This window comes from Lynx canadensis, chromosome C1, assembly GCF_007474595.2.
Source record: "Lynx canadensis isolate LIC74 chromosome C1, mLynCan4.pri.v2, whole genome shotgun sequence".
In the NCBI taxonomy this organism is placed as follows: domain Eukaryota; kingdom Metazoa; phylum Chordata; class Mammalia; order Carnivora; family Felidae; genus Lynx; species Lynx canadensis.
In genome coordinates, this window is record NC_044310.1 from 40288761 (window position 1) to 40301878 (window position 13118).

The 13118-nt window shown below is 36.1% G+C and overlaps 1 protein-coding gene across 6 annotated transcripts in view; it reads right to left on the bottom strand.

Moving 5' to 3' along the window:
- FAF1 (Fas associated factor 1) overlaps window positions 1-13118 on the bottom strand; it is a 529019-nt gene that overhangs the window by 363497 nt on the left and 152404 nt on the right. For 4 of the 6 annotated variants that reach the window (XM_030328128.1, XM_030328130.1, XM_030328129.1 and 1 more), the window contains exons 3-4: window positions 12012-12078; window positions 5194-5240 (exon numbers count right to left, since the gene is read on the bottom strand). The exons of 1 other annotated variant lie outside the window; for it this stretch is intronic. In XM_030328128.1, coding sequence (XP_030183988.1) covers window positions 5194-5240; window positions 12012-12068 — 104 coding nt within the window. In that variant the 5' untranslated portion in view covers window positions 12069-12078. The remainder of the gene's footprint in view (window positions 1-5193; window positions 5241-12011; window positions 12079-13118) is intronic. One more of the 6 variants, XM_030328133.1, reaches the window with a different exon arrangement.

The window sequence follows — 13118 nt, forward strand, 5'->3', positions numbered from 1 at the left end:
ATTCTGAATGTATAATTGAAAGAGACACCTTCAGTAACTGGCAGACATCCCATATTGGCTTCCTGATCCATGGAGTCAGGGTTACTACATAGGAAGGGATAACAGGAAGAAACTGATCTTTTTCTCTATATTAATTTGCAATTACCAAGACAAGCATTTTATTTTTACCCAGAAGGGTAAACAATATACCTTCACTGCCTTTTCTAAAAGATTATGTAAACTCTCTCTAGCATAATAATCTAGTCTAGAGAGATCTTGATCACCAAGCATTCCACAAAACAACATTACGTTGATAACAATGTGAACTGATCCTGAAGAACAATAGTAGCAAGCACTGAGATGCTTTGTCTTATCAAATTAGAAGATACATGCCTCAAAAATGCAGGATCTCACCACCTTGGTGAAGTTTCTGGGGTTCAGTGGCCATAAACAAGTCAGGGTAAAAGGCAGTTGCTGTATCTTGCACTTCCCATCAATAATAAGAGATAACTAAGTTAACAGAGGAAGGAAAGATTTAGACTGGGAAAAGAAAAGATGGTTGTGTATACATGCTCACACCAACCAAAAACAAACTGCTGAAGCATAACAGCCTCCAAACAAAGATACCCCAAAAAGATAGCAGTGAAAGAAAAGCCTCCCAGTGGGGAGAACTTGATATTGTACCACAGGTTGACCTTTTCATTTAGAAAGAGAGATTGCCTGAGGTACAAATCTATACTGAATCACAAGCAATAGCTTATAGGTTGGCCAGCTGATCAGGACTTGGAAAGAATAAAACAAAATTAGGTGACAAGGAAGTCTGGGCGGAATTTATGAAAATGGATCTTTTAGAATGGACAGAATGTGAATATATGTTTTAGGGGAATGTTGCCTATAGGCTATCCGCTGGGGAAAAAAGGCTCTCAGTGTGGCATAAGATAACAATGTTCTATTGTTGTGAGTCAGCTTTTTCCCTTACTACCCTAGGACTGTTCAATGCATTAATGTATAATGTAGTCATGCCAAAAGGAGGGAGGTTAGAGCACAATATCAACTTCCCCTTACCAAGTCTGAATCTGGCTACGGAAACTACTGAGTGTCTAAACTGCTACCAACAGAGACTAATACTGAGCCCCTAATATGGCATCATTCCTTAGGGATCTGGTAATGGATCATTTCTATCATGGAGGAGGAAACAATCTGTTCTCACTTAAAAAGACACTTTTCTGGATATGAAATTGACTTCCCTGATGTAATGATTCTGCCAGTAGCAACATTCATGTATTGAGGAAATGCTTATTGATCTATGGCTTCCCCTTGTTCTAAACAAGGAACTCATTTCACAGCAAAAGAGGTATAGTGCTGGTATCATTCATATATCCTGTTACCCTGAAGCACCTAGCTTGTCAAAACAGTGGAATGTCCTGCTGAAGACAGTTATGGCACAGGTTGGGAGACAACATACTCAAAGCTTGAGGCTCCACATTAAAGGATATAGTGTATGCTTTATATCAGTGACCAAAACTATGATGTTTCTCATACTACCAGAAAACATGGGTATGAGAATTAAGCAATGGTAGTGGTTCCTTTTATTATGCCTAACAACTTAACAGAATTTTTGTTTCCTGCTACTTTAGGCTCTGGTGGTTCAGAGATCACAGTTCCCAAAAAATGTAATGTTTCCACAATACTTTCACAGAATTAGAACCTGAGAATGCCACTTGGCAGTTCTGTACTCCTCAGACTATTGAATCAACTAGCAAATGAAGGGATACTAAGTGAGGTGAAAGGTCCTGATTACCAAACTGGATTGCTGCTCTACAATGGACTATTTTCTGGTCTTCTCTAGGTTCCCTCAATGAGTTAAATAATAGACAAAGAAACATACAATATATCTGCCTCGGTCAAAAAATAAATATGAGTTGATAAACACCATCCTTAGTCAATGAGGAAAATTACACTACTGGTTCATAAAATTTTTAGGAAACAGGGGCGCCTGGGTGGCTCAGTTGGTTAAGCATCCGACTTCAGCTCAGGTTATGATCTTGCAGTCTGTGAGTTTGAGCCCCATGTCCACCTCTGTGTTGACAGCTCAGAGCCTGAGGCCTGCTTCAGATTCTGTTTCTCCCTCTCTCTCTGCCCCTCCCCTGGTCATCCTCTGTCTCCCTCTCTCTCAAAAATAAATAAACATTAAAAAAAACTTTTTTTTAATTTTTAGAAGACATAGCATGTGCTGTCTACTAACATGAGTAATTCATTAGCTCTTCCTTCTAACAATAACTGCCTGCAAAAATAATGTTTAAAAAGGTTCTGGACAATATGCTAAATAAATATTATACCAAGATGTAGTAAATAAACATGCACACATTTGATGTTTTATGATTAAATTGTTTACATTTATGACAGCATAAGTTACACAGTTTATAAACATATGGTATTAGTAGTATATTGTCTAGTGAAATAAGCCTTGGAGGATGAGGCAGAAGACTTGCTTATATTCCTACTCTATCAACATCATGCTATATCATCTGGGCCAAGTCATTTCATGCCTTATCCTACCTATAAAATGAGGGATAGTAACATCTTTGCTTTGCTTACAACTAAAATAGTCGTAATTGCCTTTGCTTGCTTACAACTAAAATAGTAACTGTAAAAACAAAGCTGTGGGATAAAGACCTTACACACGTATATAAATTCCAACTTTTTTACCCAAAGGAAAAAATCTTAAAACAAAGGTGTGACATTGTCTAGTTTACTGAGTAAATTTACCTGAGTAAATTTATGTCAACTCTCTACCCTTCAGTTTCCTCATCTATGAAATATGAACACTTACCTCTTGAGGGTTATAATAAGTATTAAATGATGAAATATATGTCAATTACCTGACACAGTGCCTTAAGCATTGGGAAAATGTTAATTTCTTTGCTTTGAACTTTATGGGTACATTAAAAACCATATTCCCACTTTTGAATTCATACAAATATCTGATTTCAAGAAAAGCTATAAAGCACAGGGATTGGGCTGTTCTCCTTCCAAAAGTAATTCATATTAAAAAAATATTTTTGGTAGCTCTTTCCTCTGTTGAGGTATGAACTGACAAGTTAAGAGTCAGCTGTATTCACAGACTATATTCAATTTTACTACAAAAGTCAAATAAACAAAAATCCTTTTAACTACCTACATATACCATTCTTACTACTGTGTCTTCCACTTTCAGTGTTAAGTAAATGAGAAACTAACATTTTCTTTTCCTTTGGTCAATAGATCTACAAAAGGAATTTTCAGTTATGTCAAGTCCACACTGATTTCAAAGCTGAAGAAAAAGGTTAGGAAGGGAAAGAGTTGAAGACTATTACTAGATACAACTGATTTTCTTCTGTGCACATAAGTCATTGCTTTAACAAGCAAACAAAATAAACAAAACCCACTCTGATAAAAGTTAAACCTCAAATATTACAGTAACCTCATTAGAAGTCAATTTAGTGCCGTATCTCTACTTATATTAAGCAAAAACTATCATCTTTGACAGGAGAGGTGGAATGTTTCCAGGGATGAAAGAATTTCTACAGTTCACCCATAGCATAATACTGTTAATGTTAAGATATATCCAATATGTACTCAGAACCCAGCAGCTGAATCCACAAGGGTTTAGCAAGCAAAAATTTTGGCACAAAAAGTGGAATAACATTTACTCAAGAATAAAACTGGAGCCATATTTAGCAGTCTAAACCTTTTTAAACCAAGGCGGGGGAAAAAAAAAGATCATGAAGGAAGTTCCTGTAATCACCTGGTTTGCTTTCTAGACAAGGGTTTCAATAAAACTAAATGCTTTTGAACCAAAAAAGAAAAAAAGGAAAAAAGAAAAAAAAAGAAGAAAAGAGTAAACAAAAAAATTTTGGTACAGACTCTGGAAATCAGCCACATTTACTCTGGATGGAAAGTCTTTCTCACAGTTTTTTTTTGTGTTTTTGTTTTTGTTTCTTTTAGGGAACAGGTCTGTTAATCACTAAGGATAGTATTGGTACCAAACAAAATTTGCTTCCTTTCTAAATATAGACAATTTCCTATAAAGTACAGCACATTTTGCAATTCATGGTGAATTTTTTGACAGTTTTGCAACAGCACTTTTCTTTCTCTTCAAAACAACCTCATTCCTAGTCTGCTGTTTCTGTTTGCCTCATCTGCACTTAGCAGATCATGCTTCAGTGACTTAGAAATCCCAGCCACCAAAATTCAAGCCAAAGTTTGAATGGGGGATGGGGGGAATCAAGTAATTAAACTACACTTGGAAGGAAGAATGGTTTTACCTCCTATGACTTTGTAAGTGTCCTCTTTTAATCCAAACCAGAGTCTCCAATTTTAAGGAAAGAAAACTTAAGAAAAGTGACTTCTAATTTAAGGAATTATTATTTTGTAACTTAGAGTTCTCTTGGCATCATCTTCCAATTTTACCTTCCGGCAATGACACAAAACCATGAAGACCATTCCACATGTTAACAATGGATTCTTCAGATGAAATAGTTCAATGTTCTAGGAAGTTTCATCAATTAAGAACTTACTGAAATTGTTGCAAGTTATCATATACTTAATTTAGAAAACAAAAGTGAGTGGGAAAAAGAATGTAGTAAACTGGTTGGAGACAAAGGCTGAATTGGTAGATGATAACCATGTTTTAGAGCTGCTGAGATTCAGTTCTTTCCACTTTATGAATTAGAATATGACCTTGAAAAGCTTTCTTTCTTCCTTTCTTTTTTATTTTAGAGACAGAAAAAGACAAACAGTGTGCAGGCAAGCAGGGGAGAGGTGCAGAGGGAAAGAGTGAGAGGATCTCAAGCAGGCTCCACACTCAGTGCAGAACTTGACACGTGGCTCGATCCCACAACCTTGGGATCATGACCTGAGCTGAAATCAATAGTCAGACACTCAACCGAATGAGCCACCCAGGCACCCGAAAAGCTTTCCTAAAAATAAAATAAAACCAGCTTTAAAAATAGTACCACCCATTCTGAAATAACATAATACAGTTAAAAGCTAGAGACTTTAGGAAATTGATATAATAAAAATGTCTGTAAGAACAGTAACAATATTAATGAGCTTCTACACCAAAGAATGCTGTATCAAATGTTCTATCAAAAAGCGAAACAAAAAGATTAACAATTGTCTCTTTTTGCTTTGCTAAATTCTCATCCTATCATTAAGCACCTTATAACATACCTTTGTAGAATGCCATTTTCCTGGGGTATTACACCATTGATAGCTGCCTGCAAACAAAAAACAGAGAAGCCCATTTAACAAAAAAAAAAAAAAAAAAAAAACAAAAAACAAAAAAACAAAAGAACAAAAACAAAAAAACAGAAAAACAAAAAACAAAAACAAAAACAGAAAAATGCTCAGAGATGGGGTGGGGTGGAGAAGACTGTACAGGAAAATAAGTGTAATTTTGGAAAATAAACTGTAAACAAATACTAAATGTTTCCCTAGTAATACAAAATATTCTCTAAAATGTTTCTCTACTTGCTATAATAAAACCGTATTTTAAGAAAAAAATGCATTTGGCATATAATATACCCAAATCTTGAGTCATAAAAAGCTTAGTTCCAGTCTTCATTCAAGCAAAACACCCACAAAAACCAATGTTTAAGAATGTCAGAACAAGTAAAATCAGTACCGTAAAGTAGTATTTTTAACAGTATTTCCTTCTTCAGATTAAGATATAAAATCACAAATGAAAAATTCCAATAAGAATTTTAGAATTAGCTCAGAAATTAAATTCACTCTTTCATGTTATAATTATAAATCTTCATAAAAAGACCATCTAGAAGGAAAAAACGTAGAGGCATAAATTCTTTGATAAACACAATACCACAATTGTACCAGGTTACAAAAGGAGGCAGGAGCATCACTGGGAAGTTTCCATAAAACATTCCTGAAGTTGGTCTCTATCCTAACAAGTCACCAATTACTCAGAACATAGCACAGAGGTGACATGATATGGACGTTTTTGCAGACTACTAAGCAAACAGGCTGCTACATCCTGGATTGTCACTACAGGTAATAGAGAAGATTCACTGGAGGAAAAACTTTGCATTTCCAACTCTGCCTCTGCATCATAACAACTTCTTCCCTCTCCATGCCCATCCAAGTCCACATCAAAATGAAAAAACAAACAAACAAAAAACCTAACACTTCAATGCTTTATCAGCTGCCTGAAAATCATCTCCCAAAAGGAGTTTGTGTATTTGGTGAAACATTAATCTAAATACTTGCCAGAAGTGGGTCAAGTTTACAATGTTATTCTGTAGAATGGAAACAGAGTAGAGTGTAAGGTACTTCCTATAAATTTTGAGAGTTGTAATGCTCCACTGGGAAAAAAGAAAGAAGAAGGAAAGAAGGAAGGAAGGAAGGAAGGAAGGAAGGAAGGAAGGAAGGAAGGAAGGAAGGAAGGAAAGAAAGAAAGAAAGAAAGAAAGAAAGAAAGAAAGAAAGAAAGAAAGAAAGAAAGATTGATTCACAGATTAATACAGAGAGTGGATTCCATAGAACCCTGACAACTCTGGAGGCTCATAAATCCTTTGAGCCAAACATGCTAAGATGGGTTTTCAAAGCCACAAATGCAATGGAAGCATCTCTATCTACAGCCAGGTCAATTATCTCTTTTCTCTTGACAGCAATGGTTCCACATACAAATATCTTCTTTGCTAAAAATTAGGAAAACAGTAAGAGAATTTTCTGTGCTGTTGGAAAAGAAACAAAATACCAGAGTTTGGAAAGACTGTGTTCAAATTTTCACTCAGGAATGCCAAGGTGTAATGGAAAGAATATTAAGGATTTATAAAGTCCAAAATTTGAATCTAGACTTTCCCACTTATTAATTTTATGATATTAATATGTTCTATAATCACTGAACCTCTTTCAGCCTGTTTCCTCATCTCTATAATGAACTATACCCTCAGCCAAACTGGGCCTTTTTGTTCCTCAACAGCATCAAGTTCCTCTAGTTCTTAGGTCTTTTGAAGATATTATGTCTGTTTGAAATGCCCTTTCCTCATTTCTTGTCTGGCTAAATCTTAATGATAACCAAAATTTCTGTTAGATACACTTTTTCAAATAATACTTCTTTGGTCAACCCCCATCTATATAGGTTTATGCTCACATAGAACCCTGTGCTTTTCCTTCAGAGTAATTAATAATTACTTATTTGGTGGTTGTTTTATGTCTGTCTTTCTCAATAGGGTGTAAGCTCTGTGACAGACAAGACAATAACAATTTTGTTCACTACTTTATCCCCATTGCCTAGCACAGTGCAGGAACTAAACAGCACTCAATACTTATTTGTTAAATTAAGGATGATAGGGAGTACAAAAATGAAAAACAAAACAAAACAAGTCACACAGCCAAGTGACCAAAGCTCAAAAAGCTTCCTAGATGAAATAATGTCTCAACCAAGACTGAAGGATAAGTGAAAACTAGCAAGAAGGGGTAGGACACAACACTGTCCAGGAACAGTGACATACCTCCGCTTTCTTTTTCCTAGATCTTAGATCGTTTTAAATAATGTATTTCATTTTGGATAGGAAGTTAGTTTCTGACCTCAACCTTATGTACATAATAAATTCTGTACATAAATATGTAAAATGCAATCCAGAATGAAGGTACAATAAAAGTATAATTTGCTAAAGGAATATAGAATAGGGAAAGAGATTTTTATGAGGATTAAGAAAAGTTTCAGAAAAGAGATGGCATTCGATCTGGACACTGAATAATGAATGGATACAGAAGCAAAGGAAAATTTCAGAAGAGTTCAATTTTGAACATGTTAACTTTGAAGTGACAGTAGGATATCATTTGTTTAGTTAACAAGTATGTTATTAATTGCCAACTACATACCAAGCTCTGTGCTAGGCAATGGAGATATACTAATAAATATAACATAGCTTGCATTCTAGCAGGGACAAAAATATATTCAATAATTAATTTTACGATAAGCAGTTCAGGTAATAACCAAATGGAGACAAAAGTAATTTAAAAATTCAGAAGGGGGCGCCTGGGTGGCGCAGTCGGTTAAGCGTCCGACTTCAGCCAGGTCACGATCTCGCGGTCCGGGAGTTCGAGCCCCGCGTCGGGCTCTGGGCTGATGGCTCGGAGCCTGGAGCCTGTTTCCGATTCTGTGTCTCCCTCTCTCTCTGCCCCTCCCCCGTTCATGCTCTGTCTCTCTCTGTCCCAAAAATAAATAAACGTTGAAAAAAAAAATTAAAAAAAAAAATAATAAAAAAATAAAAATTCAGAGGTAGATTAATTAAAGCTATATATGTTTAAAGGCAAATAAAAGAAGCCCTAAAAATATTTTAATTCTCCCTCCCTATAAGCTTTCTTCTTTGGTGAAAAGAAGAGAGATAGAGTATTGGGGAATTCATACATGTAAGAAAAAGATGAGAGAAATCTAATGACAAAAATTAATACAGAAGGGTTAGATATAAGGGCAAAAACCATGAATATGTCACAGAGGGAGCAAAGAAGGTACTGTAGGGAAGGATTAGACAAAACTGAAAAATGTGAAAATAGTCTAATATTATGAGGTCTAAGAAGAGATTATTAAACATATTTTTTAAGTTTTAGTAAAAATTAGCTTATAAAAGGCTAAAAAATACATGGGAAATAAAGTATAACTCTTGAAACAGTGTTTAAAGTATAAAAATAGGATTATCAGTATAATACTCATTATTCTCAGTATATACACATTAGTTACTAACAAACCACCATTTTTCCAGGCTTCAATGATTACATCATCATAGCATTATCATCAGCTCTATTCTTATCAGCAGCCTCCTCAGCTGGTTAATCTCCAAATTACTGATTGCAGATAAGTAAAAATAAATATTTAATACATTTAAGTTACAAGAATTTATAAATAGAAAAAAATTTAAAAGTTTATGATAACAGAAATAATAAACACATTTTCATTATACATATACATATATATAATCGTATATATTATTAGTTGACAGAATTAAGAATATAGGCAACTCTACATATTCCACATCTTTGGAAAGCCTGTGAACTAGAATAATAATTATTATTGTTAACACTGGCTTTGTTGTGTCCATTATCCATTTTTCCATCTCCTGAACATACTTAATATATAGAAAAATACTTTCTAAAATTAGTGTACTTTTGTTCAATTTGAAATTACTACTCTATGGTATGTCAGATTCAAAATATTTTCAAAATAACTAAAAAATAAACATTGGGTCCACAAAGTACAGTACTAGTATTTTAGCATTCACAACTCTGATCTTGCCATCAAGTGAATTCTTCAAACAAATACGGACTTTCTCTCCTCCAATCATACTGATCCTTTACAGAATATCCTCTTTTCCACCAGTTCAAATTCCTTCATTCTTTTATTCACTGAGCACAGTGCTGGAGAAAATATAAAAATGATGAGACACGTTCCTCCCAGGACAGGCAGTTATAGAAACAACTAATTGTAAAGCAATGTGAAAGGCAATATGGGATCATGAAGGAAGGAATGCCTATTGTTGCCTAATGGAGTTGAAGACCCAGATGTGAATCATTTTTTTCAAGAAAATTTAACTGACTCACACTACCTTTTTCTCAATGATTTTTCTTCCTTTATTTTTTTTTTTTAAGTTTTTACTTAAATTCTAGCTAACATACAGGGTCATATTAGCTTTAGGTGTACAATTAAGTGATTCAACACCGGTGCTCATCACAAGGGCACTCCTTAATCCCCATCACCTATTTAACCCATCCTCCCACCCACCTCTCCTCTGGTAACCATCAGTTTGTTCTCTATAGTTGAAGTCTGTTTCTTGGTTTGCCTTAAAAGTCTCAATGATTCTTCCACTGTGTTGTACTTACATAGCACTCATGCATCTTATTCATTCATTTGATATTTCATTCACTCATTCCAACATCACTCATCCCACAAATATTTAATTAATCATCTGGAACTATTCTGAGTATTGAGAAAACAAAAGAAGATATCAGTGTCCACACTAAATTGATAAAATCATCCTCCTCTCATGATTTCACCCTGAGTAGAGCCAATCAGAAGTATTGTAAGAGCCCATCATTCTACAGCTATGAATTGTGGAATTTTCACCTTTAATCTTGTATTGGGGGGAGATGGAGGGACACTGTGTGTCTCCTCTACTCTCAATACTCCACTACAAACAATACTACTTCACCTGACACCAGATGTGTGGGTTTTCTATACATCAAGCAATTCTGCAACACCAGCTAAGTGTTCTACAATTTAACTCAATTCTGACACTGTCTACCAGTATCAGATCCCACCAGTTAAGGGCTCAGGACCATAAAACTACTCCCCACCTCCCCCTCTTCAGATGCTCATCACAAAGTCCAGACTGTTACCTGTGCTTCTGACCCACCTGCCATACATCAGAGATTCCCACAACCCTCTCTTCAATTAATTTGCTAGAGCGGCTCAAAGAATTCAGGAAAACATTTTACTTCTTAATTTACTGACTTATTATAAAAGGATACAATTCAGGAAAAACCAGGTGGAAGAGATGCCTACAGAAAGGTATGTGGGAAGGCATGCGGAGCTTCCATGCTTTCTCTAGGCACACTCTCCCTCCACATATACTACTCCCCAACCTGGAAGCTTCCCAACCTGCATTATTGGGATTTTTATGGAAGCTTCAATTACGTAAGCATGATCAATCACTAATTCAATTTCCAGTCCTTCTCCCCTTCCTGGAGGATAGAGTAGGACTGATTGAAGCTTCTAATCATGGTTTGGTCTTTCTGGTGACCAGCCCCCATCCTGAAACTATCCAGGAGCCCAAAAGTCTCCTCATTAGAACAAAAGACACTCGTATCACCCAGGAAATTCCAAGGGATTTAGGAGCTCTATGGTCAAGAACTAGGATCAAAGGGGCGTCTGGGTGGCTCAGTTGGTTAAGCGTCCGACTTCAGCTCAGGTCATGATGTCACGGTTCATGAGCTCGAGCCCCACGTCGGGCTCCATGCTGACAGCTCAGAGCCTGGAGCCTGCTTCGGGTTCTGTGTCTCCCTCTCTCTCTCTGCCCCTACCCCTGCTCATGCTCTGTCTCTTTCTCTCTCAAAAATAAATAAATGTTAAAAAAAACAAAAACAAAACTAGGGTCAAAAATGAAATAGTAGAACAAAAGATGCCACTAGTATTATTCTTATCACTTAAGAAATTATAAGGGTTTTAGAAGCTCTGTGTCAGAAACTGAGGGACAGAGACCAATATATTTTTTTCTATTATTTCACAGACCTTATTAGTATTCTGTTAATCAAAGGAGCTATAAGAAAAGGATCCATTTTAGGATGAAAACTTTCCCAGCTACAAAAGTGACAGGCCAAAGAAACAAAAGTAGATATAAATGTCCACACTAAATTGTAGAGTTCTAGAGAAAGAATATGAGATAATGGTGGGAAACCAATGAGGCCTCAAAAAAGATGCTCTACACCATTTCCTCCCTCTTTCTTTCTGGGCAGAAAGGAAAGTTTTTTCCACAAATGATTATTTAATTTTCTGTAAATATCTGTAACAGACTGTTTCCAACAATCTACTGTATTTATACTCTTCTAAATGTTCTTTCAAATTCCTACTTTCCAAACATGTTCATCACTATGATAACCCTTCTTCAAGTACTCTATTGATAACTCTTCCTTCCACTGATTATAAACTTCAATAGAGGAATATATAAGATACTAAATGAAGGCGAAGGCAAAACAGTGGAAGTAATTTGAATGCCAGGAAAAAGCTGGGAAGAAGGGGTGATGTGTGAACCAAATGTTAAAGCAGAGCTCTTCTAGGGGGAAAAGCTGAGTAAGAGCATTCAGGGGAAAAAAAAATCTTTTTTTTCTGTAAGTCCATTCAAGAAGTGGAAACTAGTTTTGTGTGGCTTCAGCAAAGGTTTGGGTGAGGAAGCAGTGAGGAGCCAGTTGGAAAGGTAAGCAAGAGGTAGATTATGAGAAGCAGTATAAATACAAGCATTAAAAGTTTTACTTAACCTGAAGATAATGGGCAGGCAACTGCTGCAACTGAAATTTGCCCTTCAGGAACATCATTTGGTCAGCACTGTGAAACACGAATTGAAAAGAGACAATTGTTGAGAATGATGCCCAGGCTTCTGGCTTGGGTAAGTGAGTAGACTGTTCCTGCTCCAGTCCTCCCAATCATCACAACTGGCAAGCAATTCTAAAGATTCCGTCGCTCAAGTCAAAAATATATAGTCATCCTCAATTCCTTTCTCTCACATTCCACATCTGACCTATGAGAAATTCTACTTGCAAAATGTAGAATCTCCTCGATTACCACCCTATCTAAACCATCATCTTTCCTCTGGATTTCAGTAGTTTCCAAACTGGTCTCCCTGCTTCTGTCTTTGCCTCACTTGCTTACTGCTTGTTCACACAGAAGCCACCATGATGCTTATAATTGTCAAGTCAAATAAAACCCTTTCCATACTCTAATGCCTTCCCATACCAGCAGAGTAAAACTCAATGACTGTATTCTGACCTTGTAAGAAGACTGTATTAGCTGGCTCCAGCTCCTTCACTGACATCATCTTCTTACAATATCTCTGAGGTTCACTTACTCTAGTTGCTCTGATTTCCTTACAATTTCTTGAACAAGTGAAATATGCTCCCACATCAAACCCCTTATATTTATTTTTCCTTCTGCCTACAATGCTCTTTAGATATCCACATATCTCACTCCCTCACTTCAGTAAGGTTTCTACTCAAAGGTCATCTCAGAAAGACTTTCCCTAACCATTCTATCTAAAAGAGAACCTCTTAGCCATAACACTCTACCTAACAAATTGTTTGTCTTTTTGTGTTATCTGTCTAACCTCATCCTTATTGTGAGATCCAAATGACCTTATTTTGTTCACTGATGTGTCCTCAACACCAACAACAATGCCTGGTCCCTAGGTGTTGTGAGTTAACATATACTGAATACATGAATGAATATGTATTCATGAACCCAAGAACATGAGCAAAGTGACAGGCTGGTGAGGATAGGGAGATTTGAGGCCTTCGGTTTTAGGCATATTGATTTTGAAGTACACTTGGAACACTCATATAGAAATGTCTTGGGGCGCCTGGGTGGCTCAG